Source organism: Saccoglossus kowalevskii, chromosome 17 (genome assembly GCF_978046115.1).
Source record: "Saccoglossus kowalevskii chromosome 17, keSacKowa6.1, whole genome shotgun sequence".
Classification (NCBI taxonomy): Eukaryota; Metazoa; Hemichordata; class Enteropneusta; family Harrimaniidae; genus Saccoglossus; species Saccoglossus kowalevskii.
Genome location: NC_140657.1, coordinates 30,531,260 through 30,557,893, shown reverse-complemented (window position 1 = coordinate 30,557,893; position 26,634 = coordinate 30,531,260). Strand labels below are relative to the sequence as shown.

General features: G+C 36.1%; 2 protein-coding genes across 2 annotated transcripts in view; one reads left to right on the top strand and one right to left on the bottom strand.

The window, feature by feature from the left end:
• LOC100378116 (E3 ubiquitin-protein ligase TRIM45-like) overlaps window positions 1-4,000 on the bottom strand; it is a 32,171-nt gene extending 28,171 nt beyond the window's left edge. The window contains exon 1 of the mRNA XM_085491989.1: window positions 2,815-4,000. Within this exon, the coding sequence (XP_085348115.1) occupies window positions 2,815-4,000 (1,186 nt within the window). The remainder of the gene's footprint in view (window positions 1-2,814) is intronic.
• A 3,510-nt stretch (window positions 4,001-7,510) lies between these two features.
• Window positions 7,511-16,615, top strand: LOC100378267 (FAD-dependent oxidoreductase domain-containing protein 1-like). Its single transcript, XM_085492309.1, has 7 exons — window positions 7,511-7,967; window positions 8,822-9,051; window positions 10,494-10,588; window positions 11,356-11,537; window positions 12,693-12,977; window positions 14,642-14,746; window positions 16,149-16,615. Exons 1-7 carry the CDS (start codon window positions 7,683-7,685, stop codon window positions 16,431-16,433), a joined length of 1,467 nt encoding a protein of 488 aa, XP_085348435.1. The 5' UTR covers window positions 7,511-7,682; the 3' UTR covers window positions 16,434-16,615.
• The last annotated feature ends 10,019 nt before the right edge of the window (window positions 16,616-26,634 follow it).

The window sequence follows — 26,634 nt, the reverse complement described above, 5'->3', positions numbered from 1 at the left end:
TGATAAATAATGGGTGCATACAACCAATATGCTACCAGTACCCACCTGATAAACCATGGGTGCATACAACCAATATGCTACCAGTACCCACCTGATAAACCATGGGTGCATACAATCAATATGCTACCAGTACCCACCTGATAAACCATGGGTGCATACAACCAATATGCTACCAGTACCCACCTGATAAACCATGGGTGCATACAATCAATATGCTACCAGTACCCACCTGATAAACCATGGGTGCATACAACCAATATGCTACCAGTACCCACCTGATAAACCATGGGTGCATACAACCAATATGCTACCAGTACCCACCTGATAAACCATGGGTGCAAACAATCAATATGCTACCAGTACCCACCTGATAAATCATGGGTGCATACAACCAATTAGCTACCAGTACCCACCTGATAAACCATGGGTGCAAACAATCAATATGCTACCAGTACCCACCTGGTAAACCATGGGTGCAAACAACCAATATGCTACCAGTACCCACCTGATAAATCATGGGTGCATACAACCAATATGCTACCAGTACCCACCTGATAAACCATCGGTGCAAACAACCAATATGCTACCAGTACCCACCTGATAAACCATGGGTGCAAACAACCAATATGCTACCAGTACCCACCTGATAAATAATGGGTGCATACAACCAATATGCTACCAGTACCCACCTGATAAACCATGGGTGCAAACAACCAATATGCTACCAGTACCCACCTGATAAACCATCGGTGCAAACATTATTTGGTCAAGTTGTTTTCATCCGTCATTTGAAATTTATAAACATATAAAACAAAAGTCCTTGGAGTTCATTTTGAATGAAGCAGACTAAATAAGATAAGTTTTTTTTTTTGATATGGATCAAGATTTGAAATTTATTAATTAATGTGTGCGCAACTATGATTCCTATCACTATAACTGCCTGAACACTAATTAGTATAGTAACCTGTAATGTGTGCGCAACTATGATTCCTATCACTATAACTGCCTGAACACTAATTAGTATAGTAACCAATTTACAACTTCAATGCAAAGGAAATTGGACAAGCGATCTGATGGGTGAAATAGCTCTGCAGTCCTATAAGAACATTGTGTGAGCCAAGTCAATTAATGTATACCAATAAGACAAACACAGTTATCCCACTAAAATGCAGTTTGGTTCAGATTGTAAAGAACATGATAATCTAATATCAACAAACAAATTGTTCACAATAATTATGTACACCTCAAGTATCAGAGCAATCAGGCTGGTAGTTTTCAAGAAGAAGTCGAAAAATACAAGTCATTGTCAATGACACGTCCCCGTTCCGTTCATATTTGAGTGACATATACATTCAAAGCAGATCATGACCGAAATGCACCTGCATATGTACAACACATTGTACTAAATCTGAACAAAATCCATCCATGCATGACTGAGATCCGGTTCCGGAATTGTAAAAATACGTGATTTTGATGCATTTTCGGCCTTAAAATGGCCATCATTCAGCTATTGTTAAGCGGAGCATGAAACAAATGCACATACATATTTTTGACATGATGTACCTTGTGTGTGTGAAGTTTGAACTTGATCAATCCAGACATGTCTCAGATACGGATCCAGAACTGAATTCTTTAAAACAAAATGGCCGCCAGTCGGCCATTTCAAACCCGATCCAAAAAAAAAAATGACGTGCATCAAGGTTCTATTATGTTTAATGTATGTACTAAATTTGAACGAAATCAGTCCATGCATAACTGAGATCCGGGTCCGGAATGGTGAAAATATACGATTTCAATGCATTTTCGGCCTTAAAGCGACCGCCATTTGGCTACCGTTAATGAGATCATGAAACAAATGCACATACATATTTGTGACATGATGTACCTTGTGTGTGTGAAGTTTGAACTCGATCAATCCAAGCATGTCTTAGATACGGACAAAATCCGTCCATGCATAACTGAGATCCGGGTCCAGAATGGTGAAAATGTGTGATTTTGATGCATTTTCTGCCTTAAAGCGGCCGCTATTCAGCTATCGTTAATCAGATCATGAAAAAAATGCATGTGCATATGTCCCATATAATGTGTGATGTATGAGTGAAGTTTGAACTTAATCGGTCCATGCATGTTCGAGATACAGGTGATCACGGACGCACGCACACACGCCCGCACACAGGGCAAAACATAAATCCCTGTTTTCGAACTAAAAATTTTGTATAAAAAATAACAAAAATATTTGTGACAATAGAAAGTTAATAGTATTGTCACAAAATTAACAATCTGATAGAGCCATAGAGGTCTACCCATGGTACCTAAATATAACATAATTAATTAATAAAGCCATCGGGCTGGTACGGTAGTTTTCAAGAAGAAGTTGAAAATACACGTGTTTCAATTTTTATCAAAAATGCCAAAAATAATAGCTAAGAATAGATAATTATTGATACCATCATGAAATGAAGAAATCTGCTAGATGTCTACCCATGGTACTTAGATATAACATATCAAAGCAATCTGGAAGGTAGTTTTCAAGAAGAAGTCAAAAATGCAGTTGGATGGACGGCAATAACCTATATGAACAGCTCCACTCTGTCATCTACTAGTATGAGGTGAGAAGAGCAAATGACAGATTGGGAGAGATCTACTGCTTTAATACTTTGTATGATTTTTTTTTATAAAAAAAAAATTCTGTGAATTTCCCTGCAGATTTTTTATTTATGATATACTCAGACCATTTTTTTAAAACCCCCCCCCCCTGAATTTATAATGTTCAACCCCTAAACTGTGCAACACAGAAGTGTAAATTAAACATACCTTCTCCTTTTACAATACATTTGAACTGTTGATCTTCAGTGCTAGTAACATGTCCTATCATCTTGTATCCATCAACTGATCCCGCATTCTCGCTGCTCAGAAATTTGATAAATGAATTTGTTTTAGGCTCACATTTATACTTGTAGGAATTCAGTTCTCTGAGTCGATTGAGCAGTAGCTTTCTAACAGACAGGATTTCAGCCCCAGATCCTTCTTCTAAGACATCGGTCACAAAACTACACGAGCTTTTAAAATCATCCAACATCTGTTTCAGCTGAATGCTTTGAAGATTCAGTATTTTGTGTTTCTCAGACTCCATTTCATCCACTTTGCTCAGCAGGTTGTTTTTGTGTTTTTCAAGAGCTTTGATGTAACTGTCAATAAACATTGATATGTCATTAGTTATTTCATCACACTTCTCTGTGACTGCCACCTGCATTGATTCTACTCCTTCTATCGCGACTTCGAGAACGTCAATATGGGGTTTAGTTTGCGAGAGAAGATTGTGTATGATTTGCTTTTTACTGGAGAGGACATTATCGATGAATTCACATCGGTGATTCCTATGTTCAACCAAGCAACAATCTCGGCATACTGTCTCATCACAATTCTCACAAAACATCTGTACTTCTTCGTTGGAGTGAGTACGGCAGAATATAGGTCGGTGTACATTGTTCAGACCTTTTTTTCGGGCTTCCTCTAAACTAATGACTGTATGGGATGACGTTTTTCTTTGCCGTTTGTGAGCTTGAACGCAAAAACCACACATGTAGATGGAACATTCTTCGCACCTCGATCCCGCTGACGAGCTGTCCGCGCAGAGATCGCACTGCAGTTTAGCTGATTCCTGGTTTAACGATGCCAACAGAAGAAACTTTTGGGCGATAAAATTCGAAGGTAGAGCTTCTATGCCATCACTAGGTAAAGAGACTTCTGTATCACATTCTGGACAAAGAATAACTACAGACTTTCCCCGATTTGTACCGCTCGATCCGCCACTTGATAGAGAACTCCTGCTATCGGCGCCGTCGTCTGGACTGTTAACTGCGTAGGGCTCAAACGATCGGATGCAGTCAATACAAAATGTATGAAGACAAGACAATACACGTGGCTCTCGAAGTTTCTTGTCGCAAACTACACATACAATTTTAAGACCAAAATCGGTGCTGCTGGCATACCCATTCATCGTATACACAGTATGATGCTTTGACAGGAGTGTGAGTTGAAAGAAAGTTGAACGGCTGGAACAGCCCGAAAACTTGACTCAGCTAATCGTGGATATGTCGCAACTGGAGTTCAACTGTACCGACACCTACCACTTCACTCGCTGTTCATGATATGAAACACGATACCATGTTGGAAATACCAACCTCGTTATGTTTGCGGGAATACCAAGTCAAATCCCGGGGGTTAGTTGTCATGGGGGAAGCCATTTTAGATTAAATGCATGTCTGGAACGGTGCTAAAGTTGGCATCATACTCAGATTTCAAATTCGTCAACTTCCTCAGAGAAACCACCGGTTCGTGCTAGATTTCAGATATATAATTTCCTTTTCTGTACGTTTCAATTTCACATGTTCATCTAATATGGACAAATGGCTTATCAACATGTCAATGTTTTCAACATTTGAAAATTTATTGATTATGACGAGTAAATCAAATAAAAACAAGGACACATACTAGCACATTAGTCTCGTTTAGAGGGCGCTATATAAAACCCGATGTTTTAGAGTTTTATGAATGTCGCTTTATTTCGTTCAAACTACTTATAATTGGCTACCCAACCTATGCTTGTTTGTTGACAGGTATTTTTTTGGTGATGTATCAACTTCTTCTTTGTATATAAGATAAGATAATTCTTTATTACAACCTTATAGACGGAATTACATATCTATTTTGGTTTACATAATGTAATAAAGGTGTTAAAATAAACATAACAAGTTAGATATCTAAAATCTACTACAATACAGTTACATGGAATAATGTAAAAAAAATATTAATGACCCATTAGGTGGTTTTCTCTAATGGTATTTGCTGTTTTTATAAATTTGATAAGCTCTGTTAGTAAATATTTGTTGTTTGTATTCAATATATGAATGAATTTTTCTTTGTTTGTTTGTGCTGTGTTGAAAATTGTTAATTTTCTTTGAAAAATGTGAATATAACAACTCTCTTTCATCTGTGTAAAGTTCACATTTTGTGATGTAATGAATTTCATCCTCAAGTAGGTTGCATTTAGTACATTTTCTGTCTTCTGTTTTTATTTTTGGTGTTTTGTGCCTTCCCATCTCGATGTTTAGTTTATGGGCACTTAGTCTCAATTTTGCTAATAGACCAATGTTTTCTTTATTATGAAGGATTTTAATGTATGGTTCAGTATTTATATTTTTCTTCAGTAATGTATAAGTTCTTAGTTTTGAATCTGGTCTTTGATTATCTTGGTTCCATTTATAATTGTAATATTCATTCACTTTTTGTTTAAACTGGTCTTTTTTAATTGTTTCTAAATTATTAATATCATACAGTTGTTTTATTTTATGCAGATTCATTAACCATGTGTCATTATATTTGTTTTGTTGTTGATCTTTTATTGCATCACATACTATACTGATTGGGCCATTCTTAATAATATTTTGGTAGTATATGATTGCATTCAGTTGTATTTTTGCTAGTATAATGGTAGTCATCCAATTTCCATTCTACTACCAATGTTACTTGTTCTGCTATTAACATTTAATAAGCATCTACAGAACATTAAATGGTGTTTTTCTGTACACGATTTGTCCCAGTACTCTGGTCTGCCATTGATTCCCCAAATTTCTGCAGCATAAGTTAAAATTGGTGTCTGGATGCCCTCAAATAATTTCAATTGTAAAAGCATGTTTAACTTGTTTGATGTTAATACTGGTTTGATTGCTGCATCAGCTTTTTTTGCTTTATCTACCAATCTTTCCATGGTCATGTTCATTGCCCCATTTGTATTAAATGTTACCCCTAGATATGTGAATCGGTTTGTTTTCTCAATCGTGTTTAGCCCATATGAGAATTCTGTATTTTTTTATTTATGACCATTTTTAGTGAAAATCATAATTTTTGTTTTTCTCATATTCAACTGTAGACCCCATTGTTTTGTATATTCATAAAGTGTGTCTAATGACCTTTGTAAGTCTTCTTTGTTAATAGCTGTTAGAACAATATCATCAGTGAACAGAAGGGAAGAGATGTTTTGACTATTTAGGTTTGGACTATTCATTGTACAGTTATCAATGTTGGCTACCAAGTCGTTTATAAAAATGTTAAATAATGTTGGGCATATATATATATGCTTCGATGCCACTGCCATTTATTGAAACACAATCTGTTATTTATATTTCATTAAAGAATGTATTTTTGACACAAATATTGATTAAGAGAGAAAAATAAAATGACTTGACGTCAGACATTTAAATTTACCTAGATTTATTCATTTATTTTTATTCGATCATTACGAGCTTTATTCTTCATGTGAGACTGTTTAATTTTGTTAAGAAATCGGACAAGTTTCCAAGGTCATTGGTATTTAGTACTATTACAATACTTTATAAATCCGGTAGTCACAATGATCCGAATAACTACAGCAATGTTTCTCTGTCAGGTTGTCTAAGAATATATTTTATCATCAGAATATCAATTATGAATATCAGGAATGAAAAGTCATTTTTTACTACATTGCGCTCTGGCTAAATTAATTACCTAGCTAAATTAATTACCTAGTTAAATTAATTACCTAATTAAATTAATACTATTTGTTTCAGTTTTGAGAGCGATCAGAAATTGTATTTTTTTTTTATTTCCTACTGTTATGGTGAAAATAAGATATGTATGTAAGTATGATGCAAAGAAACAGCCATGGGCATATATGACCAACTGTTATTTTTGCAATGTTCTTTCGTTGGATAAACTATGCTAATCACGATTATTGCAAACAGAATTAGTAACCATGTTTTAGCAAGAACATTGCAATGAAATGCACAAAAATTGTAAAAGCCGGTCATCAGCTTTCATTCAAATTCAGTTATTCAATAATGATTGGCTCAAAGACTAATATTCAAATTATTTACTCCCATAATGCGTGTACATGCTTTCACGTGACATAGTATTTGCGACTACCGCATATTAAAAATGAAGTGCTTGCTTGATTGGACAATGTTGAATTAACCCTGGTATTAACTAGAACTACTGTGATGTCATAATAGCATTTCCGGATTGGCCATTTTTATATTAAAATGTATATTTATAACGACCACATCTTTATGAAATCATATTTATGTTTCAAAGTTTATAACATCGAATGAGTCTGGTTAACTTGTCATATAATGATAAAGCTTGTTTTCTTTCTACTTGATAGTCTCTCGTACTCTCGGTACTAGCCATTTTATTTTCAGATATTCAAATTTATTAGCTATTAAAGTTTGACGTTGCAAAATAAACAACTGAGATAAAGTGTTTCTTTTCTTTTATTCAGAATCCATATAAATATAAATTATAAATATTTGTTTAGATAACCCCCAATGAATTGATTTTATTTCATAAAGCATACTTTGAGAACGATAAATGTTGAAACTTGGAATTGAGATTGAAGAGCGCCATATGTGACCAGTGTGATAAAAACGAATGTCTTTAACTGAGTCACCACAAGTGGCGTTCTTGTGTGACCCCTGACACCATAATTGAGACCACGTCGATCAGCTGCAAAATTGTCGCCCATACATCGTGAACCCACTACAGTGAAGGTGATCGCAATGTTAACTGACAACTGACGGCGCGTGAGATATTGCTGATACTATTTGTAAAGCATCGTACTAACAGAACCCGAACCACATATTCCGATGTCTTGCATTGCAGGACGCCTTGCACTCCGGTGCTTGTGTAGAACCAAGAACGATTCAACACACTTGGTGAGACACATGAGCTTTCTGAGTGAATTCCAGAAAAGTTTGAAGGAAAAACATCCGTTTGCGCCAATACAGTTTGGACCAACAGATAATCGGCCTCCCGATGAAGCAGACATTGTCATTATTGGCGGAGGTCTTGTTGGTTCCAGCATTGCCTATTTCTTGAAAAGAAAGATCGTACGTGGTATGCGTGTTGTGGTAATCGAACGAGATCCAGCGGTGAGTGATTTGCCTAGTTGAAATGTTCTTAGAAATACGGTGTTGGGTTTATACACAGATGATAATTATCATACAAACTTACTTCAATTAATAATAATAACTTTATTGCCTCCGTGTAAAAAGATTCACATAGGATAAGTACAGCAAAAAAGAGTTTTAAAATAATAACAAGATATATGTAAAAATATTATAAAAAAAAAGAAACACTACATTTCATAATAGCATAAATATTTTTCATATAAAATACTTATAAATGTTTTATATACTTCAAATGACACCTTTTGCATACATGGCAGCAGCATGGCCAATGATTGAGAGAAACTCGCATAGATTCCTGAGTTAGGCGTTACCAAATGATGAGTATGTGTTTTCATGGGTAAATGTTTCATATATATTATTTTATAAATTTATAAAATGAATTCAAATCTGTTATCCTGCCATCATGAAATGGAGTGTAATATCAGGATAATATCTAGACAGCAATAATTATTAATTGTGTTTTTGTTTTTCTACCATATTGTTCAAATATCTCATTCGAGATTCACAGAATTATCATGAATTAGATAAATTCTTGGTCTATATCAATAATTTATTCAGAATTATCAGCTCTTGTTTGACTGTACTATATTGATTCTAGTGCATCAATATATTGGGAGTCAGAATGACTCCATAATTCCTGATGTTGAGTGGAGGTTATCATAATAAAAATATTTGTAAAACAGTATTATGTGTATAGTAATGGATGTTTTGCTTGGTCTCTGAAAACAATGTGTTCCATAGATTTTCATATATTACATTGTTTGAGTCTGGCTTAGTGTGTATGACTAGTATCGCTTCATTTTCTTTTACTCCAGTATACTAGGGCATCATCAGTTTTGTCAGTCGGTGGAATTCATCAACAATTTTCACTGCCAGAAAATGTCCAGATGTCCATGTATGGTGCAGAGTTTTTGCGTAATATCAAAGAGCATTTGACGGTGGATGACGCTGACCCTCCAGATGTCCAGTTCAATCCCCAAGGTTACCTATTTCTAGCGACTGAAAAAAGTGCACGACAAATGAAAGCTAATTATGACATTCAGAGGTATGTGTAATGATAAAAACAATTTACTTACAGCAATCATTAACTAATCCTGAAAATATTTTAGATTATTTTTTTATTACCTTTAATGATAATGAAGATTTTAAGGTAAATGTAATAAAATGTTTGTTGTCAGCATTGTTGTTTATTTGTTTTCATCGTTAACATAGACTGTAAAATACGTTTTTTTAGCTGGAAATAATTTTCGCTGAATATACTTTTTGAGGGTTTTGTATGGAATTTATTTTCACTGATTTTTGATAAGTTGAATGTAAAATATAGGAAAAAGGGTATATTTGCTGGATTTCATTTTCGCTGAATCATTATTTCAGCGAAAACATTGAAAATAAAGTATTCTACAGTATTTACTGTTTTAGCACACCAATGTATACCTGAATATTATAAATGACACAATGTAACATACATCAGAGACCATACTTTCTAGTTCAAGTCCACTCTTCTATCACTCACCCAAATCAAGAAGAGCTAATTATCATTCCCAAATCTATAATATTTTGAAGTGATTTCAATATACATGTACCATAGTTCATTTTTGTTCCTGTTACTGCCATTTCTAAATCTTCGTATAAAATGCGCGGATTGAAATTATTTCTGCCAACGACACCACTGTGAAAGTATTTTATCCAAACACCGATGGTAAAACAAGTGAAAAATCTGTATATGACAGCCGAAACTACACATAGAACGTCGGTACGTTTACTTCCAGGACGTGCCAGAGTCACATTGTCTCCTGCCACGCCTGTGGCACGAGACACTCAGTTTCTAAATACAAGGCCTGATTTCACCAAAAATGTTTAAATTTGAAAAAATTTGATTACTTTCAACTTAATTACATATACCAAACTCATCCAACTTAATACTGATACTCAACTAAGCACCTCCTCCCCCTATTTCTGTTGCCGGGGTAAATTCACTACTACCATAGCAACTACTCTTAGTGATGCACATTACTATTACTAGGGACAGCTTTCCTCTGATGGTATCTCTCAACCAATTAGATCATGCCTTCTAGAAAACAGACTGTAACACAAGTTCTGATTGGTTGCTTATCACACAAGACTAGAACTTGATTGGCAAACATTAAACCATGCTAGAGTCTCTACCTTCAATTTTGAAAAGCTTGTATGCTTTGTAATTTTGTAAAAATGTGTTTCTAGTAAAACAAAAGTGGTTTAGAATAATTATATGCAATGAAACGTTTAGTGTACCTTTGGTTCATGTGCCAATATTGACATTGACTGTAATACATTGGAAGCCACATAAATGATTGGTATGGCTGAAAATGGTGAAACATCACAGACAATAATTTGCACCAAAATGTTTCGGAAACTGTATGCAGAGAAAGACTGACAACTAAGCTAACTGATTGTACAATTTGTAATAATGATTATCAGTGTTTACATTTTGTTATTCTCTGCTGCTAGGGAGAATGGCGCTAAAGTCGAACTCCTGACAGCCACAAAGGTCAAAGAAAAATTTCCATGGATAAATACAGATGGAATAGAACTGGCAAGTTATGGTATGTATGATAAAATTTAAGATTTTTGACTTTTTTTTATTCCCCGGTTGGACACAATCCGAAAATGGGGGCTTTTGTATTGAACTCTGTGCATGCATCAGTGTGTGCATCCGTGCTTGCGTTCAGACCTATATCTTAGACATTCCTTGACTGATTACATTCAAACTTCACACATACTGCACACATAATATTATACATATGCACAACAATTTGTTTCACCATCTGATTCAAGATGGCCAAAGGGCAGCCATTTTTTCCTGAAAAGTCATCAAAATCTAGCATTTCTGGCATTTCGAAATCGGATCTCGGCTGTTTACAGATGGATTTTGTTTAAACTTAGTACATACATTCGACATTATAGGACCTTGATGCACGTCATTTTGTTTTTCAGATAGGATTCAAATTGACCGACTGGCGGCCATTTTGTTTTTATGAATGCAGTTCTAGTGCCATATCCCTGACCTGCTTTGACTGATTAAGCATTTCTGGATATCCTGATGGATTTTGTTGAAACTTGGTACATAAGTTGGACTGCACTTGTTTGACGATCAGATACTGCAGTTTTCAATGACAAGCTTTTTGTTTGTTGGTGCAAGTGTGAAACTAAACAAGTTGGGACTATGTTGGGCACCAGTCGGCTTCTCCTTTTTTACCTATATGCATCTTTTCATTCATTATTATTATATACTGTCTGTACACATACACTGTAACCTTACAGTGAAAACATATGGGGACTGTCATGCCATGAATTGTTGTCTTTACTTAAGGCACTGAAAATGAGGGATGGTTCGATCCATGGTGTCTACTTGCTGCCCTTAAACAGAAAGCCAAATCACTTGGTGTACAGTATGTCCATGGTAATGTCACCGGATTTACATTAAGGAAAGACAAGATACCAAAAGGTGGGCCATATGATCCATATTATGATAACAGAATACGAAATGTTAAGGTACGTGAGTGTTCGTAACTTCACTGATGATGTCATGAGTCATGAAATTATATCTCACGGGTTAAGGCAAATTTGCATGACAGACTGTTTTCTGCTGGTGCAAGTCGGCCAACATATTTAATAGGTTGTCAAACTTTTTAAATATGTTTGCCGACTTTTAAAAGGTTGTCAAAAACCGGTCACTGGTAGCATAGTTGTTGTCGCATCAGACTCATGATCGGTAGACCTGAGTTCAAATCCTACCTTAGGCTGAATATCATAGGGTCAACCCCCACCCTGGGTGAGTGTGCCACAGACTCGATGGGAAGGCCAATTCCACTGGCCGAGATTCATTCACTAACGAATGCGACTGGGCCTGGTAGACGCCAGGATAGCGCATTAAATTTGCCATTTGATAGGGAGATGGCCACTGATGTCAAACTGAACGCATTAAATGTTGATCTAACGTTGATAGGTCGTTGCACCTACATAGCTGATTATATTTCACCGACAACAGACATATAATGGTGCCTTCATAATGACAGAATAATCATTGTTTAATAACATTATATGAATAATTATTTCAACATACCATATTTGTTTTTTTGTAAAAATGGCCATTCAAACAACTTATAAACCTGTCCTAGAGACCTCCTTTGAAGACCCATAGTAACCACCTCGGACATTCTCAATTCATTTACTTGTAAAGTGATGTATATATATATAGACCATCCATCCAATCTGTCCAGTGACCTCCCGTTGGCACCAGTTTGATCAAATAAATCTGTGTATAAAACATCTGTTGACAATTTGTCAACCATCTATAACGGGGAATTTTCTAAAGTACCTTGAGTAGTCACTACACACATGTTTCACTGTATATCAGTCAGTCCAAAATGTCCCTGACTTCCTGTTTCATGGCGGTTTGAATGATTATTGTAATGTTTTTATGCCTACTGGTACACATTCCTGTATTCCTGTGTGTCCAATACCATGGTGGTAGTCATTGCATAATGCCCTGTTCAATATGTGACTCATATCGTGTTAAATACCTTGTTTGTTTCAAACATGCACTGTGTGACAACCACTGCTCTTTAAATATTAGGTTAAAATTTTTTTAATTTAATTTGAAACAGCAATAAATTTGTTGCCAACACATTATTTCACTATCTGTAGATTTCAATGCCAAATAGTCCGGAAATGATACCATTGTCTGCTGCTGTAGTTATCAACGCAGCCGGACCTCAAGCAGGTCATCTTTCAAACTTACTGAAGATAGGAGATGGAAAGAATGAGATGTCGGTATCACTTCCTGTTGAGCCGAGGAAACGATATGTCTATGTTTGTTACTGCCCAAGTGGACCTGGTTTGGATTGTCCACTTGTTGTTGACCCAACTGGAGCGTATTTCAGAAGAGAAGGACTTGGTGGAAACTATATAGCTGGGCTATCTCCCACTCAGGTAATGAAAATGTGTTAATCTTTAAATCAGAGTATATTTCCTTGAAACAGGAGCAGAAAACTGCGGTCTTTTCTTTGATTTGGTCTCTTTGGATTTAAATTTGACATTAAACATTTATATGCAAGGTTATGTTTAAAAGTTCTAAAATAACTTGGGAGGAAAAGATGTATATTAATAATGTTATTAATTAAGAGGATACCTCAATGTATGCACTCAGACAGTACACTGTCGCATCGACCTCCGCTACACGTTGGTCGATACTCCCACTGTACTGCCTTTGTGCATACTTTGAGGTATCCTCGTTATAACCTCATATTACACAAATACAAATAAAACATGCCTACACAGAACATTATGAACAGTAGGTTTTAAATGAATTAGAATTTGTTAGTAAACAGTAGTACTGAAGATAGTTTGTTGTGAACATACAGTATGAAAAAAAAAACAGGTTGGGGACTTGTCGCACGTGTTCACAACTCTCACATAATAGAAGATGATGAAACGTTGCACAAACATCATTCTAACTTTTGATGTTTTTCACAGTTGCCTTTTCCTGTATTCTTTTGTGTCTTTGTTTAATTTGTCAGCGCATTTCAAATCAATATTTTTATCAAAATATAAAATCAAATTTGACTTAACTAGTAAGCACATGTTTGTTGATAGGCAGAAATTGAGAATAACAATATTTTTATTCTGGTGTCTTATGAATCACGGGTATGTAGAGTTGAAACTTGTCAGGAAATTTGGAATCTAATAAAGACAGATTTATTCATAACATCATTCATATTAATTATTTGTTGGCTACTCTACTTGAACTCATCATAAGAAATGTTTTGCTTGTTGATTTCAGGAAACACTTCATTGATTAAAGTTTGCAAGTGCTTGTGCTGAATCTGCTATACAAAAAATAGTTGTCTGTAAATCATGGAACCAGAATTGCATCACAGGAAAATTAATATTAAAGTCAATTCTTTTAAAACAAGTTTGTAGAACCTTTCACGTTGACGCAAAATTACCACAACTGGTACGTCAGTTCTGCAGTGCCCTCTAATTCTAATGAGTGCAAACCAAATAGAAAGGCTTTTGGTTCAATCTGTTCTACTAGAATTTTTGCGCAAACACACACATACTTTCCTCCTTTGGAAGTGTTCTCCTCCTTGATTCCATAACATCATTGCATATCATGAATAAGTAATTGCAATGATTATGCCGCAGAATTGACCAGTCGTGGTAATTTCACATTGGACAACGATTTAAGAACAAAAAATATAAAATTGCCATGGTTGGGGCAGTCTAGGTTCAGAGTTTAGGTATACAGTATATCTTCCAATTCTTAAACAAATCCTAATGCCAAGACTTATTAAATTAAATTTAACTTGCAATTAAATTGAATTTAGTTATTTTTAACTAGTTTAATTAGACTAATTATATTATATGGGAATGCATTTTATGCAAGTTTAATTAAACTACAATTCTAATTAAATTTAATGTAATTTAACTGAGTTTAATTTAATGGTTTTAATTTTCATTGGAGACATGTTGCTCCACAAAATTAGTTAAAACCAAGATGGCAGCCATTATTTCAGATACATTGCATTCATTGTTTCTTCGTCAGAGCAAACATAGTTATTATTTTTATTTCTTCAAATTGTTTTCCATATCAGAAAGAAGAACCAAGCGTTGATAATCTGAATGTTGATTATGACTGGTTTGAAGATCGGTTGTTGCCATTGTTATCAAAACGTGTACAAGCGTTTAAGAATCTTAAGGTGAAAATCAATGTGTTAATGATGTATGTTGCACTCTAGCTGAATCAATATGTTAATGATGTATGTTGCACTCTATCTGAGTCAATATGTTAATGATGTATGTTGCACTCTCGCTGAGTCAATATGTTAATGATGTGTGTTATACTCTAGCTGAGTCAATATGTTAATGATGTATGTTGCACTCTAGCTGAGTCAATATGTTAATGATGTATGTTGCACTCTCGCTGAGTCAATATGTTAATGATGTGTGTTATACTCTAGCTGAGTCAATATGTTAATGATGTATGTTGCACTCTAGCTGAGTCAATATGTTAATGATGTATGTTATACTCTAGCTGAGTCAATATGTTAATGATGTGTGTTGCACTCTAGCTGAGTCAATATGTTAATGATGTATGTTGCACTCTCGCTGAGTCAATATGTTAATGATGTGTGTTGCACTCTAGCTGAGTCAATATGTTAATGATGTGTGTTATACTCTAGCTGAGTCAATATGTTAATGATGTGTGTTGCACTCTAGCTGAGTCAATATGTTAATGATGTGTGTTATACTCTAGCTGAGTCAATATGTTAATGATGTATGTTGCACTCTAGCTGAGTCAATATGTTAATGATGTATGTTGCACTCTAGCTGAGTCAATATGTTAATGATGTATGTTGCACTCTAGCTGAGTCAATATGTTAATGATGTATGTTGCACTCTAGCTGAGACAATATGTTAATGATGTATGTTGCACTCTAGCTGAGTCAATATGTTAATGATGTATGTTGCACTCTAGCTGAGTCAATATGTTAATGATGTATGTTGCACTCTAGCTGAGTCAATATATTAATGATGTATGTTGCACTCTAGCTTAGTCAATATGTTAATGTTGTATGTTGCACTCTAGCTGAGTCAATATGTTAATGATGTGTGTTATACTCTAGCTGAGTCAATATGTTAATGATGTATGTTGTACTCCAGCAGAGTCAATATGTTAATGATGTATGTTGCACTCCAGCGGAGTCAATATGTTAATTATGTGTGTTGCACTCTAGCTGAGTCAATATGTTAATGATGTATGTTGCACTCTAGCTGAGTCAATATGTTAATGATGTATGTTTCACTCTAGCTGAGTCAATATGTTAATGATGTATGTTGCACTCTAGCTGAGTCAATATGTTAATGTTGTATGTTGCACTCCAGCGGAGTCAATATGTTAATTATGTGTGTTGCACTCTAGCTGAGTCAATATGGTAATGATGTATGTTGCACTCTAGCTGAGTCAATATGTTAATGATGTATGTTGCACTCTATCTGAGTCAATATGATAATGATGTATGTTGCACTCTAGCCGAGCCAAAGAAATAGCTTTAATTGTAGGTGACTAGTATATTAATAGACTGTCTATTCTCTTCGCAGATTAAAAGTGCATGGGCTGGTTTCTATGACTACAACACTGTTGATCAAAATGCTATCATCGGGGTCCATCCCATCATTTCAAATTTTTTCTTTGCAAATGGATTTTCTGGTCATGGAATTCAACAGGCACCAGCCATAGGCCGAGCTATGAGTGAACTGTTACTTGAACAGAGCTACAAGACAATTGATTTGTCAAGATTTGGTTTTCAGCGATTCATTGACCAACAACTGCTGTATGAGACAAATTATTCTTCTAATGTGAAAACTGAAGATGTTAATGTATGATATTAGTTAGTGCTGTTTATTGTAATTATTTGTACTTCGTTGTAGCAGGAGTAAGCAGGATATTCTATTACTATTCAAACACAAATTTACCTGTGTGTGAATTTTTTGCATCAACAATGTGAGATTTGTTTAAGCTAGTAATATATAATAAAGATATCCCATCATGTTTACTTAGTAAAAAATGGACTCCATGTTTTTAGCTATTTGCTAAATGTTTTCATGATTTCAGTGGACCACCCCCTTACTGTTACGAATGCACCAAGATGTAGTGAACATAAGTTTTTAGAGTAACATGGAAAATATGTAGCTAAGTTTCAAAGTACTAGCAATTTCACTCTTGTATTTATATACTTAACATACAAAACACAATATTGTGACTCAAAAATAACATGTGTGCCATGTTTAAAGGTGCTAGCTATTTTTACCATGTTATATTGTATAGTATCTCGAAAATGGTTCCAGATCCTATGGGTTACACTAGCTTTTTTTTCTTTCAAGTTTTAGCACTGACATGCATGCATAGGGGACTTTGAAATGTAATATGCATTTATTTTTTTTAATTTTCTTGGTAACGAAAAGTATATTCTAACAGAAGTTTCAAATAAAAACACGAATGCACTGCTTAGTAGCAAATGATCACATAACGGTAGCTCGATCCGGCCATGCTGCTGGTCACAAGTGAATAACTTACTTGTTTTCGAAGTGTTGATATTGGTGATTATTATTTAGTAGTGATTACAATAAATAACGCACGAAAAATAAATTCGTTGAATTGTTATAAAATGCAAGTAAAATTCAACTTAGTTTCCCCGTAAGCGAATGATTTCAGTCACATGTAAACAGCCGATACGATATCCGCCATGCTTTTGAATGCTCACGTGACGTATTATTGACCGGCTAGGTCAAGTCGCTAATTAACCAATCAAAATGCTGGATGGTGCCCACGTGTCTAAATTACATAGCTCATTTAAATATGTTAATGACAGTTCAGCGACCTCATGGTGAACGCAACACGGAAGAGATTTACCGATAATGTAGTGCGATCTTTTGCCTTTGATTTCCATGGGAAAACGGCATGATTTTTTTTTTAAATCAAGAAATTATTTGTTTTCGAAAGATAAATTATTCTTCAATGCTCAGTTTAACACTTTTACGGTGATAAAAGCTCATTGTCTAAAACTTACGAAACACAGACGTATTCAGAAAGAGTATTGACAGAGGTCACCGCCAGAACAAAAGCAGTTTCATTGCCTGTCTGACATCTTATCACCGCTGAACAATAAATAGGTGTGAATATTTTTAGGCATGTTGTCGAAACAAATGAATAGGATTTAGGAACAATGCCGTTTTGGAACAGCTGGTTGAAACAATGAAGTCAGTCACGGTCTTGTTGAATTGGGGGTGCGGTTAGTAATAGGTACTTTTCAAGTTTTCAATTTTTGTTAAGAACTCTTTAACCCCGAAGCCGGAATTGGGGGTGCGGTTACTATTACGTATGCGGTTTATATTAGGACTTTAACGGTAGTATCTGACAATAAAAAGGAATTATCACCTATGAAAGATGCATTGAAAATAAACAGTAATTCTACAAGAATAGAAATCATGGCATCAGTAGTTGTGAGTTATTTGATGGAAATAAAATTATTAACAAACAAGGAGAACATGCAAGTATGACTTTATGTACTTCTGTTAAACCCACTCAGATGTTTCTCACTGTTGGTGGACATGTCCTTGAGGATACCTGGCTTTATATGCCTTTCGTTGTCCGGGATGCTACTTTGAATGCTTGTTCTTTAAGACATTGGTTGTGAAACCAGGGTAATTTTACTGTTTCTTTAAATCTATGTAGTTTTCTTTATATTTCTTGTTACTACGGGCCCGTGCATTATTTATTATGGTAACCCGTATTTGTGATGTCATGGAAAAGTTTTGGTCTCGCGATTGACGCCTGTTGAGACGCGCTTCACTGATTGGTGCGTCCCATGGTGTCACGCCAATCGGCGCGCAAGAGAAGAAGGTGCAGGACACAGACAAAGATGGCTGCAGCCGAAAACGGGATTGTGTTGGAACCGTGAACACGAACGTGTTCTGGAAAAGCACCAAGTCGGCGTACGAAAAGTTGGGAAAGAACTGAGTTCAGGGTGTTGCAGCCCACAGACGAGTTTATGTTATTCCCGTACTGCAAAGAAACCAAAGTGACTGTCGAGCTTGCGTTGCACCAAATTTGTTGATGTACAGCGTTGGACTGTGTCATCGATGACCGAATTGATGCGACTCAGGAACTGATCGATGAGCGGGGAGTGATCTTTTGCAACGTGTGGCTCAAGAAACTTGACGTACATCAGATCGAGGAGCCTAGAATTATCAGGAGTACTTGTGGTTCCCTGAGAGTGGCCAACTAACAGTCTGTGATTGTAGCATACTGTGCTTACAGTGGCAAGACTCTTTGTAATGCTCGTGAGTTAAAATCTTGTGTGTTTGTACGTTTATGTTTGTAATTTGCCTGTACTTATATTAGTTCCATCCAGATGAATCTCACTGCTGGTGGCCATGTAACCTTTACTGATATTTGCTATACTACCACACTTACAGAAATCCTCAACAATGTATAGTGTATGTATGGCAATTGTGCAATGACTCAATCATTTTTATACTGTTTTATTGACCATATAGCTGTTAACCAGAAGTGGAGAAGGTCAATGAAGGATGTCAGAGCAGTGAGAGGGGCAGATGCCAGCAGTGACCACCACCTTGTACTCTGCAAATTGCAGTTACAGCTGAAGAAGATGAGAAAGGAGAAATGCCAACAGCCATTGGTCTCTGGCAGACTGAAAGACCCTGCAGAGAGGACCCAATTCACAGTTGAACTTTCCAACCAATTTCAAGCCTTGAGGGACACACCTTTAGATGACATTAACATCCTATGTGACAGGATACAGAAGACATTTTCTGACACTGGACAGGAGGTGCTTGATTACAGAAGAAAGGAAAGGAAAAGGTGGATCTCGGAGAATACTTGGAAGCTCATAGAGGAAAGGAACAAAAAGTAGTGAAACAACAAACGCTAAGAGGAAAGGCAGAAAAAAGATCAAGAGCCAGATACGCACACCGGGTTTTGAACACTACTGTGTAAAAGAGTGCTAGAAAGGACAAGAGAATATATGGAGAAAGAAGCAAGAGACACCAACAGTAGTGAAAGACAAGGATAAGAAAGTGCTGATGACAGAAGAGGAAAAGCTGAACAGATGGGCAGAACATTTCAGAGACATACTGAACACACCCGACCCAGAAGAAGAGGCAGAGATTGAAAGAACTGGCTACAACATAGAAATGAAGCGTGGAAACATCACAGAACAAGAGATAAAAGAGGCTATTTAACAGACACAAGGAAACCGGGCCCCTAGAGAAGACGGAATCACTGCCGACATAATGAAGGCAGACCCCAGCACCAGTGCCAGAGCCTTGAAGGATCTCTTCAACAATGTATGGGAAATGGAGAAAGTGCCTGAAGCCTGGAAAAGAGGAATTATTGTCAAACTACCAAAGAAAGGCAACTTATCAGTCTGCAGCAACTGGAGAGGAATAAACCTCCTTTCGGTGTCAGGAAAGATCTTCTGTCGTGTACTGCTACAGAGACTATGACAAGGTATTGAGAGGATCCTAAGAGAAGAGCAGGCACACTTCAGAGCTGGAAGGGTATGTATCGACCAGATCTTTCTCCTGTGTACCTTAGTCGGGGCAGTCCGAGTGGAACTCATCATTATACATCAACTACATCAACTTTGTAAAGCATTCAACAGCACCCACCATCCATCATTATGGAAAATCCTTGAGGCATATGGCTTCCCAACAAAGGTCATGACCATCCTGAAGGACATGTATGCCAACAACCAGTGCTGTGTAAATCATGATGGACAACAAAGCAAATTGTTCCATTTGAAGTCAGACAGGGCTGTGTGATATCACCCACCCTCTTTCTTATCATTGACTGGGTAATGAGGAAGGCACCAGAGACAAGCAATGAGGAGTCGTCTGGAGACTGACCAGCAGACTGGAGGACTGCGACTTTGCCGATGACATTGCCCATCTCTCTCATACCCAGAAGGACATCCTGGAAAAGACAGATAAAGTGGACAAAACAGCAAAGAGCGTGGGACTCAAGATCCACCCAAACAAGACCAAAATAATGAAAGAACAGAACAGAAGTATAACCAAAACCAGTGTCTGTGTCACCGAACTTGAAGAGGTAAAAGACTTCAAGTACTTGGGCAGCTATATTTCTACCGACAACAACATTGAGAAAGAAATCTCCACTAGAATTGGACTGGCAGCACAGGCTTTCAACAGTCTGCGGAATGTTTGGAAGTCCAAGGCCCTCCGACCAGGACCAAGCTGAAGATTTACAAGTCCAAGTCCGACCCATCCTTCTCTATGCTTCCAAGATGTGGAAGATTGAAAGCAGGCTGAGGGGTTTGAAGAACGCTGCCTTCGCCGCATCCTCAAGGTCCGCTGGGAACAGCATGTCACCAACTTAGAAGTCTACAGGCACACCTGCATCGATAGTAACACAGCTGAGGTGAAGCAGAGATGCTGGAGATGGCTGGGGCATTTATTAAGAATGGACAGAAACAGACACCCTCACGTGGCATTGAGATGGACACTACCTGGGAAAAGAAAAAAAGGCAGGCCTCTGGGCATCTGGAGAAGGACTGTGGAAGAGGAGATGAACGCAGCAAGGAAGACCTGGAATGAAATAGGATGGCTTGCCTAGAAGGAGATTTGTTGGCGCCTTATGGTACACCCGGAGCGAAGAGGAGTGAGTAAGTAAGTAATGTAATTCAAACAATAGTGTTCAGCATATACCTGCCATTGGTCTATGTAATACTGTAGAATACTTTATTTTCGCTTGGAATTTATTTTCGCTATTTTTACTGAAGGGATGATTCCGTGAAAATAAAATCCAGCGAATATACTTTTTTTCCTATATTTCACATTCAACTCATCCAAAAATCAGTGAAAATAAATTCCACAAAGAACGCCCAAAAAGCCTTTTCAGCGAAAATTAATTCCAGCGAAAATAAAGTATTCCACAGTAATATTATAATAATAACTTTATTGCATCCTTAGAAATACAATGTTTCTGTCAGTCAAAATTATTTGTAATAACTACCACTACATGCATTGATTGAAATGCGTTGTAAATATAGTTGCCAATCTTTTTTTATTATTACATCATCTAATCTTTAATTATAAATTAAATTTCTGGAGATCATCCTATGTTTCTTGTGGAAATGTAAAGTATGATTTGTTGGTGTAGTTCTTCTATTTCATTCTGTGTACACTGTTTGCAAATTCTGTAGCGTATGTCTCCCTAAATTGTGATTACTAGTTCTAAATTTTGTCATTGAAATCTTTGTTTCAAATTCAACACATCCAAGTATTTTTTCAAAATTATAAAACTTTGAATTTTTCATAAGTTCTCTTTTTTTCAGTTTTAGTTTTTCAATTATAAATTAACTGCATCAGGGAGGGGTTAGTTTCATCGCGGAGAAAGAAACGCATTGACGTAACCCATATGCGGGTGTATTGAATACATTGAAAACATCAGGACAATACATTGAATTAAAATACAATAGTGATTTTAACACCTCTACTCCGTGGTGAAATGCTCTACATGCAGGTGATAATGCTTTACGAATTATATTATTACACGTGGTGCCATACACTGTCAGCTGCCCATATACCACATATGTGCTAAAAGCGACATGGATATTGTTTTAGAAACCATGCTTGTTAATAGCAATGTGAAGATACGCTTGATATTGTTTCAATACAAGCGTTACCCGTGGGAATCCTGACAATGACCATGATGGGTGTCCGTACGAGCGATATAACAACTGCATGCTTCTCCAGCTTTTAAATGAATCACATTTTTATTGTATTTGTGGTCTCCCTCTTTCTATTCAGCTCGCCAATTGCATGTTTTGTTTTTAGCACTTTTACTCTCAGACTGGTAGTCTTTCTGATTATTGAACTGGCACGCTTTCAATTTCATGAACTGGAATTATTGTACTATAGATTGATAAATACCTAACTACTTATATTAGTGCTGTGGCTATTCTGATATAAGGTCTCAGAAAAGGGAGTAACCCCTCCCCAGGGTATAACAATTCACAACCATGTGTTTTCATTGCATTGGGGTCTCTGTGGTGGGAAATGGGTGGTTGTGAAAAAATTTAGGTTGTTTAACATATATTTTAGGTGCAATTACCAATTTGCGTAATGGCGTGTTTACGAATTAGGATAAAATTGACGAAAAGTTGTGTTATTGTCACATTCTTTAACATATATGCATATATTTGGTGTCATTTTGTTTGTAAAACCTTGTTCTATCAAGATATTGACAGCAACATTGATAATATTTAGCTAGATTTTTTTTTTCACTGAATAACTACTTTTTTAACGTTTTTTTTTTTGCTTCAATTTTTGGTACACCATGGTAACATTTTCAAAAAGACCTCGAATTTTGAATATATAATCAGGTCACAATTTCCAGAAAAAAATCCCTGATTATCTCTGGTTGTACTGAAACCTCATTTTGCTATAATTTGTATATTTGTGTGTTGTCCAATAAAGTAATATGGTTTGAATGACCATAGCTCCAGTGCTACAAATGACATTGTCGTCTTTCGTATCGTCTCTTCTGTTGATGTCGGTATGATTACATGGGTGCATTGCAGTGACAGTGGTCTGTCTGCATTAACAAAAACCATATTTTTATTTTCAGAGTGCACATGGTAGTTGGTTATTGTTGTCGCATACGACTTGTTTACCACTTCCGTGTGACTGAGAATGTTCTAGAACCGTACTGTGTCTGGGTGGAATTTTTAGAAACTGGTTGAATAGGTAATGGAACATTCTAGAAATTTGTAGTAAGTTCCAGACTCATTATGTATGCTGATGTAATGGTCTATTTATAGACAGTGTGGGTATATATAGGGGAGTTGTTCAGCACTGAGATCAGATCGGAGATCTCGTTGAATTGTGTTGGAGTTTAAGTATCTAGTTGTTGGAGGTTTGGAGTTTTACCGAGTTATTGTACTTGATGTTTGGAGAGTATAATAATACCAGTACCAGTTAAAACCTCATCTGTTGGCTCCGTGTTCGTATGTTATCATCGCCACCAGGGAAGTCTTTCTGTTACTCTTGCCATTTTGGTATTTGAACCATCACACCTGTACTATACCAATTACAGTAATATTATGTTGCGTGTGACAATTGTGATCTTCCAAAGCTGACGAAAGCATGATGGATTACATATGGCAGTGTTACATATGGCAGCTTCTATACTGCGAGAGAGCATGGCTGGTATTAAGGACGAGGACACGTACACATCCAGTATGGGTATCAATGTTGAACACTGTAGTGAGTATGTCCCTAGCATCATGTATGACTTTGTCATGTTGTGTGTAAAAGAAAGTGCGTTCAAGAATGTTTCCAGCTGCTGTGATGAAGGACAAGACAAAAATGATCTCAAAATAATTTATATTTGTCATACTCTGATTAACCAGTGTCAGCAGGTTCGCACACCCATTGCACTTGTACTTGTAATTCGTATTCACCACAACTTTGGAAGCAAAACTTTCATAGAGGAACTGCATTCCCTAGGTTACTGTGTATCCTATGATGAAATTAGACGATTTCTCACATCTGTTGCACTTGATCAAAAACATGAAGGAGAATTCATTCCAAGAGGGTTGCATCAAGTAGGTGACTCCATACTTGTAGATGCTGCAATTGAGTACCACAGAAGTCGCTGTCATCTGTACAAGCTTTCAATATGAATGATGCATTATTGAGGTACAACAAACCATCAAGGCACCCTGAACCTCCAGATGTACAAAAATTATCAGACACCGATGTGCAGAGAACAGCAGCAAGTTACACAGATGCCGAGAAAAGGGACCTACTGTGGACTTTGGGACGCCTTCACAAAGCTGATGATGCACAACAGAGGATCCCTGCTTGGACAGGTTTCAATTCAACCCTATCTGACAGAAACTTGCCAACAACGACAATACGTTATATGCCATTTATTCGAGCACCACCATCTGACCTCTCAACCATATACACTATTCTCAACAAGTTAGTTAAGATGTCAACAAAGATTGGTCAGTCACACATACTGATTACTGCTGACATGGCAATTTACAGTAAAGCCCAACAAATCTTGTGGAAGAAACCACCAACACTGGATGGACGGGTAACCATGCGAGTTGGTGAGATGCACACATCCATAGCCATGTTAGCTTCATTAAGAAAGCTGTATTTATTTATTTATTTATTAACACACAACATCCCCCGGAGGGGATGAAAAGAAAAATAACCACATAAAAAGTAAGGGAACAAAAAGGCATTAAAAAAAAAAAAAGATAAAAATTTGAATACAAGGAATGTATTACTGGCTTAGTTTATGTAGGTGCTGCTGTCTTGTATTAAAACAGTTTTTACCTTGCCCGTACCATCAAAGATGGAAGGGAAAGGTATATTAAGGGAAAATTTTGTCCGGCGTTGTCGTCGTCGTCGTTGTCGTCGTCGTTAATAATTGTTATTGTGTGCATGATTACTTTACTAATTCTATTCCAAACTTCATCAAACTTGGTCACCTTGTTCATCAGTATAAAGTCTTCCCTGAGTTTGAACAACAGATGTCCTGTATGAAAATATCATGCAAAAATTGAGAAAAACTGATAAAATATTTTGACTGTTTCTACTTGACTGATCACTGGTGATACACATCAAAGGTCACTGATCTCAGTGGAAATATGCATTGTTGTATGTGTTCAATGAAGCAAATGATTTATCTTGTAATAATATCCTTGGTAATGTATCTCAGAATCCCATACTGGGTTTCAAAACCAACTCATGGAGAGATTGCACAGTCTGATACACATTTGCAAACCTACCAATAAATCTTTACAGAAAACAAGATGTCAGAAAATCAATATAAGCACTCCTATGAACTGGGTGCCAAACTTTGATCAAGATCTGAAGCTAATAGAAAATCTGATTAGTTCAAAGTTATCAAATCAAAAACAATACATAAAAAATACATAAAAAGCAAAACATTTCATCCACATTTTAAAAAGAAAATTGTTCTAAAATATATGTATTCTGTATTTGACAAACAGTTCATTCGACAAATGAAAACTCACAGGAGTATGTTTCAGCTATTAGAACAGAATGATAGAGTTTTTATAATACTAGTTTAAAAACTCACTTCAAACAAAGATTGCAGTGTTTGAAGATGTAGGTTCTCAGGAGGCAATAGTACTGTTGACTTCTCCCTCCACTGGACACCAACTAACTATTTAAGTTGATTTGCATACAAAGCAGAGCTTGCAACATGATAGCTGTTCATAAAGGGTGTTTTTTTTTTACTTTTCATATAATACAGTAGTCACACAATGAGGCAGTTCATATTTGTCTCAGTGAATCATTAATTTTTGACAGACACCTGTACAAAATACTTGGACAAAAGCCAGCTAAGATTTTCTGTTATCTTGCATGTTTTATGAATCTATTCACGTCTAAATGCAGCACTTTTTTCTTGCAATGAGGCATTTGTTTTTATTCTAAAATATCTTAATTACTTTCAATAAAGCTGGAAATTATGTCCCTTAAAATAATTAAACAAATAAGGCACAAATGTTTTTGTAAGATATTTACATCTTTAAAGGACATTCGGTAGACTGATTCCCCACTGTTAGTTCAACCCCAAAACTTTTTTTGTATTCAAAATTAATTATGACAATGCATATTTATATTGAAACAAACTATGTTAAAGGGAATTATATTACTAGTATATAACAAAGGGCAAGGTCACCAGAGTTCAACTATGTTTTAAATATTGCGCTAAAGGAATAGACATTTTCTCGTCACTTAGTAATGATATGAATTTATTTTCATTACTAAATTTGTCAAAATTTGGTATACGTTTATTAGCTACAATGTAAAGTTTTAATCTTATTTCATTGTAATGAGGACAATTTGTGACAAAATGTTGTTCATCTTCAACATGGTCATTGTCGCACATATTGCAGACTCTTTAAAATATTGCAGTCTTTAAAATCCAATCCTGTATGCCGGCCTGTTTCAATTTTCAGACAGTGGTTGCCAAGTCTAAATTTTGTTAAGGATT